The sequence below is a fragment of the Excalfactoria chinensis genome, chromosome 8 (assembly GCF_039878825.1).
Source record: "Excalfactoria chinensis isolate bCotChi1 chromosome 8, bCotChi1.hap2, whole genome shotgun sequence".
Taxonomy (NCBI): Eukaryota; Metazoa; Chordata; class Aves; order Galliformes; family Phasianidae; genus Excalfactoria; species Excalfactoria chinensis.
This window is the reverse complement of record NC_092832.1, coordinates 18,672,281-18,688,977: the sequence shown is the minus strand read 5'-3', so window position 1 is coordinate 18,688,977 and position 16,697 is coordinate 18,672,281. Positions and strand designations below refer to the sequence as shown.

Below are 16,697 nucleotides of genomic sequence, written 5' to 3'. Positions count from 1 at the left end.
CGTTTAAGACCATCTGAAGATCCTCTGGAGTGAGCACAGGATGAGGCAGGCAGAGAGAGGGATATGTGGGAGAAGGGATAAGAGAGGAGCATCACCAAATACAACATCTCTCCCACAGCAATTCTTTCCTGATTAGCTTTTTACCAGTTACAGCTCGTGGATAAACCATTCGCCCTGCTCAGGCAGGGCTGTGTCCCATGTTCCATATCTGCCAAGCAATGCTTGGGCCTGGCCAGCCCAGCCCTCTGCAGAGAGGGAAGGTGCCATGCCCGCCAGCCCACTGTCCCCATGTTGTACCTGTGCTTCCGACAGCATGACATCCTTGATGACGGGCTGCCCTCGGGGCTCGTTGTTTTCCAGCTTCACGTAGGTCACCTGGTAGCCCCGGATCTGCCCATGCTGCTTGTTGGAGATGGGCAGCTTCCAGCTCACCCGGATGGCTGTTGAATTCACAGACTCCACCTCCACCTTTCGTGGTGGGGCACTGGGCACTGTAACACACACAGGATGGACACTTAGCAGCTGCACACCATCAGCTCTTCTACTATTGCTACCTTCCTTCCACCTCACTGTAGGGACGGCTGTGCCTCCACAAGTCCCCTGCACCTGCCCAGGAGGTCATACTGCATTTCACCACGTGACACAACCCTGAACTAACATCCCAACACTTCTGCTGCTCCCAGTGGGAGAGAGCAGGGCTGTGATATGCAGGAGCACCCAATAGAAGCAGCTGTACCAGATCAGCCCCAACTGCCCCTCTCTCATCTCCAGCAGTGGGCAGAAGCAAAGCAGAATATAACGGAACATGGCAGCTCGGGGTGCCCTGTGGCAGAGGTGGGGGTTCTGATGCTCTCCCTACATGCTGCCCATCACTGCATGCCTCCTCCTCGCAGATCCCCTTGCGTGTTCCCACTGCAGCCCAGGCTGCACGGCTGGGTGCTGCCCTGTGGGGTCCCGGTGCTGCCACCAGCCCGAGCACACACGCTCCTCCCTTGCGACAGTGAGAGGTTAATGAGGAGGAAAAGCGCCATCCTAAAACAATAACCCAGAGCTCACAGACAGCGCTCACTGAACTCAGCCAGATAAAGGGGCCTGTGGGGATTATGACAGCTCTAGGGACTGTATTTCATGCACGGCTAGCTGAATGCTTTTTGATAATAAAATGAAAAATTACACTGCCCAGAAAATATCAATTTTCTTGCAAGGTGAGGCCCGTTTAAAAATGTATTTATACCGTATTTACCATTTGGAAAAATTACCTCCTTATTACTTTTTGCTCTTGCATTGACTGTGACAAAAATGTCAATGCTAAAAAATTAGCCTCTTGGTTGCTCCTGGAAAGCTCCTTCCACCTGAAACAGCCGGGGGTAGGGGTGTGAGCTCCATGCAGAGCACAACCACTGAGGGACCTGGGCCCAGCTCCTTCCACCCTTCACTGCCTAGGAAAATCCAGGGGTTTGAAACCCCCCTACGCCCCAATTCTCTGCTCAGTAAGGAATAATCAGTATTAGATAATTAGGGATGGATAGCTGACAAGCAGACATAATGAACATTGCTATTTCAACCAACTAGATGGGGAAGAAACAGCTACCCAGCAGGTAAGCACAGTTTTTAAGCCGCAGGGCAATTCATTATTTTCCCCAGATGTCCTTCTTAATTGTACATAATTAAATAAAATACAGAAAGGAGGAATGGGGCATCTTAGTGAGATGGGGCCAGCTCAAGGTATGGGAATGGAGTGGGCTGCGCATGAAGGTTTACCACCTTCTGGCTGGAGCAGCCCACACTGTAATCTGACTCAGTGCAGTGACCGGGAATGAGCCATGGGGCTTTCCTGTCCTAGCACGGCATCTGCCCCCACACACAGCTGGGAGCCCAAGCAACCAGCACGATCCTCCCCGAGAACCACAGAGAAGCTGTGTGCCAAGCTCTGCTAGCAGAAGGCAGTTGGCCTTGGCAGGACACAGCGTGGGGAAACTGTGGGGCATGAAGGGATGTGAGTGCGAGCAGTGCAGTGTTTCGAGGAACAGTGACTGAGAGAGGGGAAGTTACCCTGTTCTGGGAGGTACATGCTGTGTCCCACATCCAAGAGGGAAAGTTCAATTTGTTTTGAGCATTTCTCATTCATTCGTGGCTATCTACTGAGCATCAGCATGTTGGAGGGATATGAAATCACTCCTGACAGCTGAGCCGCAATGTCCAACCATGGTGTCCGAAAACGAACCGAGAAAGCTTGCTGCGACATTTCTGGGGTAGCAGCTTCCCCTGGGCTACAAGTCTGAAGAAGGAGAACTGAAGCAAACAATACAGGCAGCAGGAGACACACAGATGTGTTTGCCAGCCCAGGAATGCAGTCAGTGAGCATTCCCAGACACCACCTCCAGAGCCACAGAGACATGGGGGACGGTGGTAGCCCATTTAGGGGAACCGCAGAATGCCCAGTTCCAATTTGCTACACGGACTGGGCAAGGCACAGATCACCCTTTGCTCAAATGCTGCATCTCTTTCTCCTCCCGTTAAATCTGCAGCTTCTGGGGTCAGGATGAAGCCACGGAAGTTCCTACTGTCACCCTGAGCTCTGGCACTTTCAAAGGAAATGGCTTAAGTCGTGATGACATAACTGACAGCCTTGCTAATACAAAGCAATTTCTCTTTAAAGCTGTCGTATCCAGTAAAGTGTTCTGTACATGCAATATTCTGGCTCTTGAGCGGAAGAGCAGATTTATATAAGCTGTGGCTTGCCTGGAAGCCAGGGTGGGAAGCAGCTTTCCTGCGATATCTACAAGTTTCAAATGGATTTCATTTCCCATTTTTAGTTTGCTGGATTTCAGGTCAACAAGCAAACTGTAAGTCTCACTGATCTCACGTGAGAGCAGCCTTTGGCTGGGTGAACCCTACAGAAAAAGGAAGCCATCACCATACCACTCCAGGAAGCCAAACACACAAAGCACCATAATGCCTGGAGCCACTGCCTGGAGCTCCCAACAGCCATCAGCCCTGCTCGAGGAAGCACTTCCCATTCTATATCCCCCACTGCATTTCCCCTCCTTGTGTGCTACTCATCTAGGCGAGCACTGGTTACCCCAGGGTGGTAGCTGAAGGAGCTGTCGGGTAACACCTACCATCCTCATCAGTGCGCACGTGCACAGGGATGCTCTCCGGTCCTGGCCCCACATCGGTGTGAGCCCTTACCCACACCTTGTACTCGGTCCATTTCTCCAGGTCCTTGATCTCCCAGCTGGAGTACTCTCGTCCAATGCCATCCACCACATGCTTGGTGCTGTCATCTCCTTCCACTGCCTGGTACGCAATGGAGTACTGGGTGATGACCCCATTGCGGCTCTGGGCAGGCGGTGGCACCCAACTTACCCGGATGGTAGTGGAGCTGGTGCTTACACACTCGACTTCTTGGGGTGGGGCAGAAGGGGCTGGGGATAAATAAATGAAGGAAGTGGGGAGATGAAGGGAAATGAGTGGAAGGACAAACCAAAATGCACAGGGAACTGTTACCCAGCCAACTGAGCACTGGACATACACGTGGAAATGCAGCCAGTAGGTTCCTAGACTACCACCTGCCTTTCACTCAGATCATCAGAGATGGCACTAGGGGCAATTTGGATTTGAAAGCCTGATGAGCAGCATGGAGACAGAAGGGCTCTTCTGCACCAGAAAACACCTCCTCCCCATGTTGTTCTGGATGCTGACTTTACCAAACACAACAAGTGACAATAAAAGAAGAGAGAGAGACTGGTAAGGAGAATGAAGATGTTTTCAGTGAAGATCTGAAGCAGATGGAAACCAGAAGAGGTAGGAAGCTACAGAAGGCAAGAATGGCAGAAGGAGAAGCTCACACACCAGACTGCATGAAAGCCTGCTCTAGACAAGTGAAGGAAACAACAGAGGGCAGGGAAGGCAGGTGACTGAGGCTGGCAGGCAGCATTCAGCTGTCGTGCACCTTGCCCAAATGGAAGCCAGGCACTACGCAGAAACATGGGATAGCATGGCTGTGCTGCTTTGTATGGGTGTTGTACTGGGGCCTGAGTGCTCCATGCCTGCCACACCGGTCACCTGCTGCAGCAGCTTGCTGGCCTGTGCAGCTGCACAGGGGAAGGTAGGCAGGTCCTGTCTGCTCACAGGTGAAAAAGCACCTGCACTTTGAGATAACTTCTGAGTGCCAGCAGTGATAACCGACCTCAGTGGGAGGAATGGGAACTGGGTGGTGAGTGCATCTCAATCCTCTCCGCACAGCACTGTTGGTGGCAAGAGGGGGACTAGGAAAGGAGATAACAACTGACAGTGGTGGCAATTTTGCAACAGAACAATAGTTCTCTGTTCTTGAATGTTTCTCATTCTCTCGGGCAGAAGCCTAGAGAATGGAGGGTGCCCCTCTGGCTGGGGAAGTGATGAGAGAGACGGGTGCACCCCTGGGTGCTTGCACAGGAAATGTGCCCTAAGCAAAGGACATAACACCACCACCTGAATGTGTGCACAAACACTGCAAGAATGTGAAGCTGTCTGGCCAAGCAATAAGGGAGTAAAAGGCATCTCTGCTTTTCCACAGTGGGTGAAAGGCTGCTCCCAATTCCTCACCGCACCCAGATATCTATATATGCAGAAAGAGAAGCTCCTCTTGCTGAAGTCCTTTAAGCCACCCGTGCACCAGAGCTTGCCTCTCGGGAGCATAGGGACAGCCTGCCCCCTCATGGGCGAACACAACCTGTGCCACTCCACACAACAAGGTACCTCAGATAATTAGAACACCCAATAACACCTAGACTGTGCTGGACACAGGATGGAAGCAAATGAAGATCTGGGAAGGCTGGGGACAGCAAGACATCTCAGTGCCACTGGTGACATTTAGCAGGGAACTCTAGCTTGCTGGGAACAAGGCCCAGTGTGAGGAAGCTGCAGGCTGCACATAACCCTCAGTGTCCACTTCTGTGCTCAGGGAGCAGGATGCATCCCTGGTGCCTGGGAACACTGGAGGGAGAGCAGGCAGCAAAGAGGTGGTACCTGGGCAGAGCTGGGCTGCTGCTATGGGCTGCATTGGAGGGAAGAGAAACCAAGCAATGTGTGGAAGCAAGCAACTGCCTCCTTGAGGGAGGTAGAGTGGGAATGGCCCTGCCATCTGGTGTACTAGAAGGGAGTGGAAGCAGAACATGAATCCTCACGCACTTTTAGTTAATTGAGCAGAGAAGCAGCAAGAGAGTAGGAAGACACAGTCCTGAAGCAACAGCAAGAGTGAATTCAGGGAAAGACACAGTCCTGCTGGCATCTCTCAGAGGGGCAGTTGAGACATAAGGAGCTTGGCAAACCTATGCCACTGTTTGCACAGAGGCAAAACCTTTTGCTGCAGGCTTGCTCTGGTTTTGGGCCTCCTCAGCTTCAGGATGCAGCAGTGCATCCTTCTCCAAAGAGAGCTTTGTCAGTCAGCGTGGGAAGGTCAAATGTTGGCTGTTGACTGGGTAAGAGTCACACACATGATGTACAAGGCACAAACTCAGATTAACACTTAAAGAAAGCAAAATAAAACTTGGTAACACAAGCAGGATCAACTTAAACTGCACAAGGAGTGAAAGTGTCCAACCCGGGGTCAGCAAAGAGCAGACTGGGCAGCCAGCACACACTCACACACACACCATGCAAACAGCTGCTTTCTCCCAGCTGCTCCAACCGGCCTCCCCCACTGGCCCACAGCAGCTCTGTGTGCCCACCCAGCCCACCTACTCCTCACACTGGGGAACAGGCAGCCTCAAGATCCACCTTCATATTTCAAGTGGGAACAGCATTTTAATGGTGAGGCCTGATGGGCACAGAGCTGACGCTCCTCTCCCACATCACACTATTTGCCTGAGGCGCTGCAGGCTCCTGGAAAACTCCATCCCCCCGTGTTCCTCAGTCCCTCAGAGAAGTGCTGCTTGTACTTCTTGCAGGGGCCCAGCAGCTAAGCAAGCAGCTTCGCAGGAAAGACAGCCCAGGAGGCATCTGTCAGCTCGGGGTCTGGGGTCGGAGCTGTGCTGCTGGAAGGGGCTCTGCATCCCTCTGGCCTTCCACAGCAAGCTTCCCTGCTGTTCCTAAGCAGGAATGCCATGAGAAAAGCCCAGCAGCAGCAATACAGACACCTTTCTACAGCCCATTAGTGACTCATTAGCAATGATGTGCCTCCTGCCTTACCAGTGACTGGCTTGTCAGGGCCAGGAATAGAGCTTGAAGACAGACTCTTTGGCTGCTCCTGCAGTTTGTGTCCCACCTGAACACGTCATCCTCTGAGATCTAACAGCTTTTCTAAGGGTAACCAGATGGAAGAGTGCAGGAAGGAGGCCAGTTCGTAGCTGGGAGCAACAGTCTTTCTAGATTAATATGTTTTAAGTCCATAGAGGACCAATCCAACCATGTAACACAAGGTGTTGTTAAGTGCAGACCACAGAATTCCTGTCTAGAAGTCATGTGCCATACACACAACTTCTGTTGAGCTAAAGCAAAGCATTTTGAAAGCCCTATCTGCCGCTGAGACCCCCAGTATGTAAAAATCCACTCTGCCCTGGGACTGCTCAACCAGCGGTCTGTGAGTCCCACTGAGCAGCTCGGCAGTAATTGCCCAGCAGTTTTCTTGTAAGAATAAAGAGTGCCATCAGAAATCTTCTCAAGTAGGAGCCCGTAAGCCATGACCCACTCACTGTTTGGATACACTGAACAACTCTTAGGGTCACCGATGTAAGATGTAAACCCACCAAGTTACTTCTGTGGGTTTTGGCTAGATCTTTTCCAACCTGTCCCCATTACAGAACAGATGAAGAAGCAGTTAGCTACTGCTCCACTGGCCAGTGAGGCAAGAACCTCAAAAAGACCACTTGGAGATCACCCTGTGAGCAGATAACATATGGAGTAGTAGGTCATGGGAAGACCTCTGCTTTGAGGAGTTCACAAACGAAAGGCTTTGCTTTCTTGGACTGTTGTGAGACTGAAGGACTCATTTACACACAGAGCTGTCTCCCATTAAGTGTGTTCAAGGAAAAGAGCAACCACTGATGAAATCAAGTGGCACAAGAATTGCTTTAGCCTTTGCCTATCAATACAAAAGCTATCTTAAATAGGTGCACAAATCCCCATACTCAGAACTTGTGCTCAGTGTTTAAGTAGCTATAACTGCTTGATCTGAACTGCTCTCCTTTTTCATACCTGTCTATCTTGCAGCACTGAGACACCATTAGCTCACTTAAGGGGGTGGAGGAAACCTTGCAACTGATATATTAATGAAGTCGAGTTTCCCTCATAGAGAAGGTCGTTCCAATAGTGAGCAGAGCTGCTCTTCCCTGCCTGAGCTCCCTTTCTAATGGCCGTCTCAGGCTCACTGCTGCTGTGCATGCAGGCACCCTCCCTGCAGGGAAGGCTGTCTGCCTTTGCCAACTGCTCACCCCACATGGCTAACAAATCCCAGACAGACGGTGAAAACGGAAATGTCTTTTTTCCCCTTTTTAATGCTCTTTGCATAATGGCAAACCCAAAAATCGTTAGTGAAAACGAGCTTATCTCAGGGCCCTTTGATAGCCCTAATCTGCTTATGCGCTGCACTTTGAGCTGCCAATCAGAGCAATGCAAACTCCGGCTCTGTGATCACATGGGGCAGAGAGAGGATGAAAGTGATATTGCCTGGGTCACTTCATTATCTAGCCTCCCATTAACTCTGCTGAAGCTTGTTTTGGTTTCCCCTAGTGCTGCAGTCCCAGAAGCAGCAGTCTCATTTGCTCACACAAACCAGGCAGACAGCTACCTTCCCAAACAAAGTCCTCCAGATGCCTGTCAGACACAGGCACATCTGGCCTCAAAGGATGCTTCACCTTGCTATCAAGTGTATGGACCACAGGATGAGTCCTGCAGGAGCAAGGCAGCCAGAATGAGGAGTGAAGGGGTGGAAAACCTATGGTTTGGAGACAGCCACATTTAGAGCCAGCCAAACACCCATATGCTGCCTGTCCAGACAGCTTGCCCGCATAGGAGTAAATTCATAGAGATACACAAGCCCACTCAAATCAATCTCTCCAAAGCAATTTCCCAGTCTGCTTCACTCCTCCATCAGAATTTATGAATCTACCCTCAGGGAAAGACAGCATGATCAAAGGGACACAAAGGAAGAACTTACCACTTGGGTGCACCCCCTCTGCCAAAGAGCCCTGATCCAAAACTTCAGCTGAATTTCCCTAATACACCCTTTAGCAAAGTGCATGTCAGCATCCCTGCAGTCACAAAAGGGCAGCGGCACTGAGCTGCTCCATGCCCAGGTGATGGGAACTGGACTGCTTTTACTTTGTCTTCAGTACTGCAGCGTGAGACACTTACTGGATTGGGCAGTTCTGGCTTCCACGGTTGGGGTGTAGACTCCTACCCCCAGCTCAGAGTGGGCACCCAGCCGGAACTTGTACAGTGTGTCTGGTTTGAGACCTTCCACAGCATACGAGGAGGTTGGGTCAAACTCCACCTTTTGCTGCAAAACGAAGGGAAAACACAGATTATTTAATGTAGGTGGAGAAGAAATAAAAGCTGATGCTCAGCTTCAACACTAAGGAGACCAGCAGCCCCATCAGCCATCTTAGCCCCCAAAAAGTTGCAGCCATGCTACCTAACCTGCAGAACTACAAAGCATTGAACTTTCTAGGTGATATACAAGGATTCTGCAGGGAAGCAGATCTCTCCCACCACTTAAGAGTCTAGACTTCACTCAGTGCATGACAGCTTTGTGGGAATGCTTTCTTTAACTACAGAGTTCAGACAGGGAGCACAGGACACTGGAATTTGCTTCTTTCCAACACACAGTGTCTGCCTGTGACACAGAGCAAAGCCATCATCCATGAGCGCTCATGACCTTCAAGAACCTCAACAGCGCTGACAAAAGGCTGGTTTTGCTGACACTTCACCTGGTGGGCAGTATTTCTTGTCGCTCTCCTGCCACTATAAATCCAAGAGAGTGGGAGAGGACCACAGGACAATGTGATACTGCCATGGAGCAGTTCTCACTGTGTTGTCCTGATGGCAGAGCTAATTTTGATTTATGCAGAGCAGGACAGTAAAGGTGGAAGTGCTCTCTAGGCCAACCTCAACCTGCTACTGAGATGCTCTAGAGGGGCCAGGAGCTACAGACAGATTCTGAAGGCCATTTCAGATCCACCTGAATGTCCCACTGGCCCACATAAGCACTGAAAGACATCAACAGTGCAGGCACATCAGGGAGGGTGCCAATGCATTCCAGAGCTCCTCCAGTCCCAAGCTACTACTAGCTGCTTTGCTAGGAATCAACATGCACTGCTGAGACCACTTACACAGGAGGCAGACAGAGGCTGCTGGACCCTACTGCATACCCATGGGACAGGAGACACATCGTGATTAAACAGCCCCATTGTCATACCAGCACAAGCAGCTGAATTGTGATGTTTGGTCCTAAGTGCTGCAGAAGCAGAGACAGGATTCTCACCTGAACACCATCTTCTCCTTCCCAGTACAGCAGCTCATATTTGGTAATGCGCTCCTGAGAGGCAGGCAGCCACGTCAGCAGGATGCGGGTATCAGACTCTGCCTCTGCCTGGAAGTCAGCTGGCTGGGCAGGAACTGGGGACAAAACACAAGGTTAGTGCCAGGGGACAGATGCAGAGAAAGAAGTTGCCTTGCTTTTCAGAGTCTGTGTTTCACCTTGGGAGGATTCTCTCACTCCTGCTGGACTCCCCTTCTTCCATCTCCTCAGTACCTGGAAGATCCTGGCCAAGGAGCAAGCACCTCTGGAACCCAGGCAGGTGACAATGGGACTTTTTTACTTCAAGACCCTGACTGCGTTCCCAATCCTTACTTCCATATATGTACTCATACCCCAGTATAGTTACACAGGTGACAACATACTAATCCAGGGCCTTGTGTCACATTTTCAGCTATCATATTCTAGACAAAAGACTGAGCTGTGTTACTTGCACAGGGATTGATACCAGCTCTCCAGGACCATCTGACAGCTGGGGGCAGGGATGACACTGTGACAAGCAACCATTTGAGCATCAACAGCAGTTGATTGTGATGCCTGGTGCAGATCAGACACACAGCTAAGCTGCAGATCACTGGCGTAGGCACAAAGCTGTGGCACCCCACACCATACGTACCCCCTTGCTGTGTTTTGACCTGGATGATGTCTGAAGGTGGCCCGTCTCCCACCGAAGTAAAGGCCAGGACACGGATGCTGTATGTAGTCCCTGTGATGAGGCTCCCAACAGTGGTGAGATGACTGTCGTCGGTGTTGTGTTTTTGCCACATGCTCAAAGGCAGATGTGAGTCGGTGGTGTAGTAAACGCGGTACCCTCGGATCTGTCCATTTGGCTCCTCTGGCTGCTCCCACTGGACCAGCATGGTGCTGGCACTCAGCATCCGCGCCTGGACTTTGAGGGGTGGACTTGAAGGAGCTTGCTCTCCTGTCCGGGCCTCGACCAGCTCGCTGGGGGGACCCCTGCCAATGTTATTGACTGCAATGACCCGGAACTCGTACTCTGAGAAGGGGCTGAGCCCACCTATGCTATAGCGGGTTGTTGCCACACCGTCCACCTCCTGGAACTGACCCTCCAAGGATTTGGGTTTGTACTGGATGACGTAATATGAAATGGGGTCAGAGTTGCCCGAATCCCAGGTGAGGGTCACGCTGGTAGCTGTCGTTTCAGTCACTAATGGCTCCGTTGGAGGTTTTGGCAGTGCTGCAATTGGAAGGCAGAGAGGTGTGACTTAAATAATTTAGTCAGCTCAAACCCTGCAATGTGCACGGGGATAAAAATGGAGCTGCCACCTCCCATTAACATTCTTCTTTAAAAGGCAGAAATCATTTCATACTCTAGAACATGCATTTTTATATTACCATATATTGCTTGAAGTGGTTCTTAATGGAAGGATAAACAGAGCAATCATGTTATTAGACGTGCTTGACGCACTTACCAGCAGCAGGCTAAATAAAGGTAATTCAACAGGGATGCAGGAATGTTTCTGTCATGGGGGTTCAGCTGGCAGTGGGAAGGTGCTTGCTGGGCTGAGCTGGCCCCAGAAACCAGGTTTACAGCTGATTTACAATGGGATACAGTAAAGCAATCAGAGCACCACAAGTAATCTGGAGCCATGCTGCTTCCACAGAGACAGCATCCTAGGCCATGGAGAGTTCATGGACAATGCTGTTAGATGGGTTGATGGGAAATGCCTTCCAGGTATTACAGTCTATGCAGGAGGGATACAGCCAGAGAAATCATCAACTTGCACATCCACTATTTGACTGGGTGGTGTGTCAAACTGCAACCAGACAACAAACTGTTACACAAGAACCCTATGACATCTATGGAGTGTTAATAAGAATGCAGCTACTGCAAGCAAAGATTTCCAGATTGGCCATTTTACCAAAAGAACAAAGAAAGTGCGTGTGAGATTTGCCGAGTGCACAAATTCTTTAAGACAATGAGTGAATTAAAGTCTGCAGCAAGTTTAAACCTCCTACAATCCACTCTAGTTAAAGTCATTAGTGACTTGTAATGCAGCTGTGCACAAGGTGGAACTAGAAAAAATGCTCAGCTTCAATAAAGACTCCCAAGTACTTCATTCTCTGGCAGAACCATCAGGTTTCCAGGTTCCAGGTGGCACAGCAGAGGGGGGCAGGCTCAAAGGCATGCCTGTCCTGAATGCTGGGGAAGGATGCCACTTCCAGCACTACTACAACTCAAGCACTGAGAAAATCAGTGAGGGCTGAGCTAGCACAGCAGGCAGGGATGTGCAACCCACAAAAGGACACCACATCATTATCTATGGAGGGTAGATGCATCTCACCCAATATTGCAGCCTGAAGCACGAAGAAGTTGGCAGCCTCCCTCAGGTTTTGGAGTGCTGTGAGAGTGGCTCTTGCCAGCTCTTGGGTGTGCAGCCTTGCACGTCTGATGCCTTGGATGCACTCACTGAAATCAATGCTACATGATCTTGCTTCTCCCATATGCCCTGCAAATATCTACTTCCCAACAAGCACAGGAGAAGCAACATTGGGTGAAGGAGTTGCAGACAAAGGCAGCAAGCTGTTCAGAATGAAGGTGCAGATCAAGATAGAGAAACCAGGAGGAAGACAAGGGGTTAAAGTTGCTAAGCAGATCCTTCCCAGGAACAAAGGGGTAAATACTGGGAACCATCGGTGCAGTGAAGCAGCCCCCACCAAGCAGCAGGCACTGTGAGTGAAGGGAGCAATGTGTGTCTGAGGTTAAAAGCATCCACCGACTAGCACCAGGGAAAGAGAATTTGCTGTTCATCATCAGGTCAGAGAGGGCTAAGTTTCAATTTTGTGATTTGTTCAAGCAGGGACTCAGTGCTAAAGGTGGCTGCAGTGCAGGAGGGGGCCTGTGAGACCAGACAGACTCAAAGGATGACACATCCGTAGAAATCCAAGCTACGTATCAGCTGCAAGGAAGAGAGGAATAGTGTGAATCTGTTTGGCCCTAGATGGGAAAGGCAGGACACGTACTTCAGCCTCCCTGTAGAGAACTGTCTGGGCAGGCTGCCCTGTCCCCAGCGGTCAGCGTGCATCAGTACTGTTCCCTGAGAAACAGCAGCAGGAAGCATGTCTTCAGGACTTAAGAAAAAGGCAAACAGGCAGAGCAATAAGGGAAGAAAGAAAACTGACAGAGAAAGAAAATTACTCGCTCTGGCAAGACCTACAGGAAGGTCACGCTGGTGGGGCTGACCTCCTTGTCCTGCCCTTATTGCAACAAGGAAAGGGAACATTTGTGCAAACAGTTCTCTGGATGCAGACTACCACAGTCACCTGCACCAAGCAGCCCCTGCAGCTGCAGGCATGAGTCAGAAACCACTGGGTTAAGCACAGCCCCAGTGAGGTTCCCTTTTGAGATAGCAGGACACAACGTGGCACAAGCCACATACAGAAAGAGAAGAAATGGCCTGCAAAGCCCAAATACTAACATACTGCCAGTGGGAAAAAAAACAGAGTTGTGGGTTTGGGGACTTCCCTTGCAAGGTGGAAAACTCACAAGAGACTGCAGTCAGTTGGCTGTGCCCAAGAGCATTCAAGAGAAGGGCTACATCTTTGAAACCCAAGTAAAAGGAATAACTCTACCTTTGACAGTGATCTGGGCCGTTGCTTCGATCATGCCGAGGGAAGAGATGGCCACACAGGTGTAGTTGGCAGACTGCATGATGTTGTTCAGCTCCAGCACGTTCCTGCCGACGGGCATCTCATCCTCTTTGGTCAGCTCCTCCACACCAGCCATCCACTTCACGTAGGGCATCGGGGCACCTACTGCCACGCACGTGAGGTTCACGCTCCCTCCAGGCATCACCTCGTGGTTGCTCGGAGGGATTGAGAATCGAGGAGCAACACGCCGCACTGAAACAAGGAGGAGACAGCTAGTAGGGTATGGAACCAGCAGAGAGCACTCAGCTGCACTGCAGGGGCACACAAGGGGGACTCAGAAGTTTTGCCTGTCTATCCCTCAGGACAGATAAAACCAAGTGCAAAAGCTGTTTTTTGCATTGTGTATGCTTTGCTCTCCTTCCTCAGCCACTGGTGTCTTATTAGAACTCGTTATGGGATGGCTCAGTCCATTCTCTCCACACATGGCATTCTGAAATCATATCACTAATGTGAAACATTCCTCCACTTAAATTACGTCCCTCTAATTAGAGAGCAAGCACAAATGCCAGTCACACACTCTCTCTCTGCAGGACCCACCAAAGCTCTGCAGAATGGCATGACCTGCTCCATTTATTAGCTCTAGAGTAAAGCAACCTGTCTCAAACCCTGTCCCCAGGGTTTTGGGCAGGGGCAGCAGAAGGGCTTCTTTCTGAATTAGCACGTGTGCTGCTAAATAAAATATAATTCCTTTCAAAATGTAACGCAGGTTCTACTTTGGCTCAGAAAAAAAGTCACCAGAGCTGCATGACATTGTCAGGGTCTGAACAGATCACCTTGCTGGGCAGGAGGGAACTAATCCTGACAGATGTGAGTTCATATCCATTTTGACAGAAGGGAGCTGGGCTGGCAGAACCATCCCAACCTCTGTGGCAGTGCTTTGGGAGATGGATTCCTCCTTATTTCACTGCACAGCTTCTCTTCATATCAATCCCTTTCTAGGTATTTCATTGGTATTTCATTCAAGACTTATTTGTAAGCAACTCTCAGCTACAATAAAGCTCTAAAGCTGCCTGCCATATGCATTCCCGTCAGGAAAATGACACTGAGAAATGAGGCCCCTTCTTCAGGGTTAGTGTTATGGGGCTATTTAAGCAAAGGTAGAGAAACCACTGTGCTCGGTAAATCTTTTGTCTCCTCTGTGCAAGCTCACTTCAGTCTGTAGTTTAAAAAGGGAAACTGCTCCTACGTGTCCTGCCCAGCACCATGCTCTGCTCTATCCCCCTCTGCCAAACGGTGGTCCTGAGGGAGGGCTGCTGTCTGCTGGGCCAGCTCTGGAGGGGCCTTTCCATGCTGTTCTGCTCCTCCAGTGAGGTCAGCCGAGCGCTGGTGGAAGACAGATGTGGGCAATGCACTGCCGGCCCCATGGGCTCAGCTCTGCTGGCTCAGGCCCATCATTTCTCTGTGGATGAGGAGGCTGCTGCCAGCCTGGCGAGCTGTGGAGGATGCTGTGCCACTTGCCGAGCTGACTGTCCCCAGATCTAACCTCACTAGTTCTCCCTTTGATGATTCATCCCCAAACCAACAGGCTTGCAGAAATAGACTGAAGACGAAACCCCCACACTAGTATGAACAACAGTGCTGAAACTTCGTGATAGATTAGACAATGCTGTCAACATTTTGTGTGTACTACACATCGTCTCGGTGACAAAACAGGGCTCATTAGCTCCTTCCCAGCCAAGGGAAGGATATTTGCTTTTCTTGTCGTATTGTTTTTTTTTTAATGTCTAAATCCAAAGTCTTGCTGGTTGTTTCTTTTAATCAATTATTAAATCTGAAATCAATGGCTACATGAGTGATCGCCAGTGAGGCGTTACCTGACTGACGGGGCAGCGCTCCCCAAACGAGACAGAACTGAAAGCGTACTCAAGCGCTACCCAGTCATGAGAATACAGAGTTAACCTGATGGACATGGCAATGGTTTAACATGATGGTGTGTACTTCCAACCAAAGCATCCCAGCACTGTTCGTTAAGAGTCAGCTCTCATTTTCCAATGAACATGGCGTCGAATTATTTCAGCTGTTCAAATTCCGTCCCCATCCAAGGACCACAACCACCTCCTCCCCCTCCCCCTGTGCTGTATGAATACAAAAATAAAGAGCAGACTTTGAGGACAAAGCCAGAGGTGCACACAGGCTGCTCATGCACATGCACCAGGCAAGCAGGCGCCTAAGGCCACAGGAGTCAGAGAGAAAGCAGTACTACAGATATGCAGGAACAGCGCACAGTAACTCACGTGCATAGGTCAGAGGACTGGAGGTCATGCAGGAAGGCTAGAGGCCAGCTTACACCAGCAGGTTTTATCTCCCATCCCTGTGAGACCAGAGGCAGCACACCCCACATGGGCTCTCAGAACCCTCCTGGGCACACGCTGAGTCTCATCAGTGCAATGTCCTATTGCACAGGCAGGAATGTGTCCAAAGGAAGGGACGGGCTCTGCTGGCCTCCCATCCTCACAGTGGGATGAATGGCAGCACCTCATCCCAGCCAGTGCGGAGGGAGAGGGGATATGCTGTCAGTTAGCAATAGTGAGAGCTGGCAGATCTCACACAGCAGCTTGCAGAGCACCGTCAACACATTCCTCTGGCGCAAGCCAGTGCTTTAAGTCTCTTGCTTTTCTAGCACAGGAGTCTGGTAATAATTTAAATTAGTATAACCCCTCAAACGGTGGCGTTCTTCACAATTTCTGTCCAATTTACAAGTCAAATCTATGGGCAAGCAAAGCCCACGATGCCGCCTTAAAGGCTGCTGGAAATTCTGTTCTTCTTCATTTACTGCAGCAACAAAATTTCCCTTTTAATTAAAATTTTCTTGACAAGAATTTACAATTCTATTTTTTCATCTTCTTTTTGGATCAGGATCTGAGGAGGAGGATTGGAGGCTTTGCAAGAACAGCACAGGGAAAATTACTGTGAATATTAGAACAATTTCAATGGACAACAGCATAACTCAGAGGTTTGGTTAAACCAGCAGACTGTCAGAACTGTGATTCGTTGTCATTCACCTCAAGCACAGGCAGTGTGAGGGCTGCGTGTTGCTGCGCTGTGCAGGCAGTGCTCCCAGGGAAGCAAAGTGGAACCCCGAGTGGTAAGCAGCACTGTGCAACCTGAGCCTGTGCCTGGATCCCAGAGGACAGGGAGGAAGGATGGCAGGGAGATGGGGTCCCGCTTGCTGGGGGCAGTGAAGTGGGGATGGAGGGCAGCAGGCAACACATCGGCCACAAAGGTTAAGACTGAGAATTGTTAATAATTCAGCATGCATTAACATGCACACTCCTTGCCTTGAGAGCAAAGAGCACCAATCGATTGCCCGGCTCCTTTCACCACGGGAGCGGCTGCTTCCTAAGATCTCAGGTTCCCTCTGAGGGTGACGTTACCACCCAGGGGAGCTAGGAACCCCCTCCCTGCTGCTGTCTGCAAGGAGCAGAGGCTGTGAGCTCTGGACACAAATGCTCAAGGCTCTCAGGCTGATGCTGTCAGCCCCTCTGGCATGCTGAGACACTGCTGG

The 16,697-nt window shown here is 50.4% G+C and overlaps 1 protein-coding gene across 16 annotated transcripts in view; it reads right to left on the bottom strand.

Annotated features, from left to right (window-relative positions):
• PTPRF (protein tyrosine phosphatase receptor type F) overlaps nt 1-16,697 on the bottom strand; it is a 342,731-nt gene that overhangs the window by 49,785 nt on the left and 276,249 nt on the right. For 11 of the 16 annotated variants that reach the window (XM_072343754.1, XM_072343753.1, XM_072343759.1 and 8 more), the window contains 6 exons: nt 13,115-13,384; nt 10,137-10,718; nt 9,467-9,600; nt 8,338-8,482; nt 3,123-3,428; nt 298-491 (listed from right to left, as the gene is read on the bottom strand). In XM_072343754.1, the coding sequence (XP_072199855.1) occupies nt 298-491; nt 3,123-3,428; nt 8,338-8,482; nt 9,467-9,600; nt 10,137-10,718; nt 13,115-13,384 (1,631 nt within the window). The remainder of the gene's footprint in view (nt 1-297; nt 492-3,122; nt 3,429-8,337; nt 8,483-9,466; nt 9,601-10,136; nt 10,719-13,114; nt 13,385-16,697) is intronic. The other 5 variants (XM_072343763.1, XM_072343767.1, XM_072343768.1 and 2 more) reach the window with 1 other exon arrangement.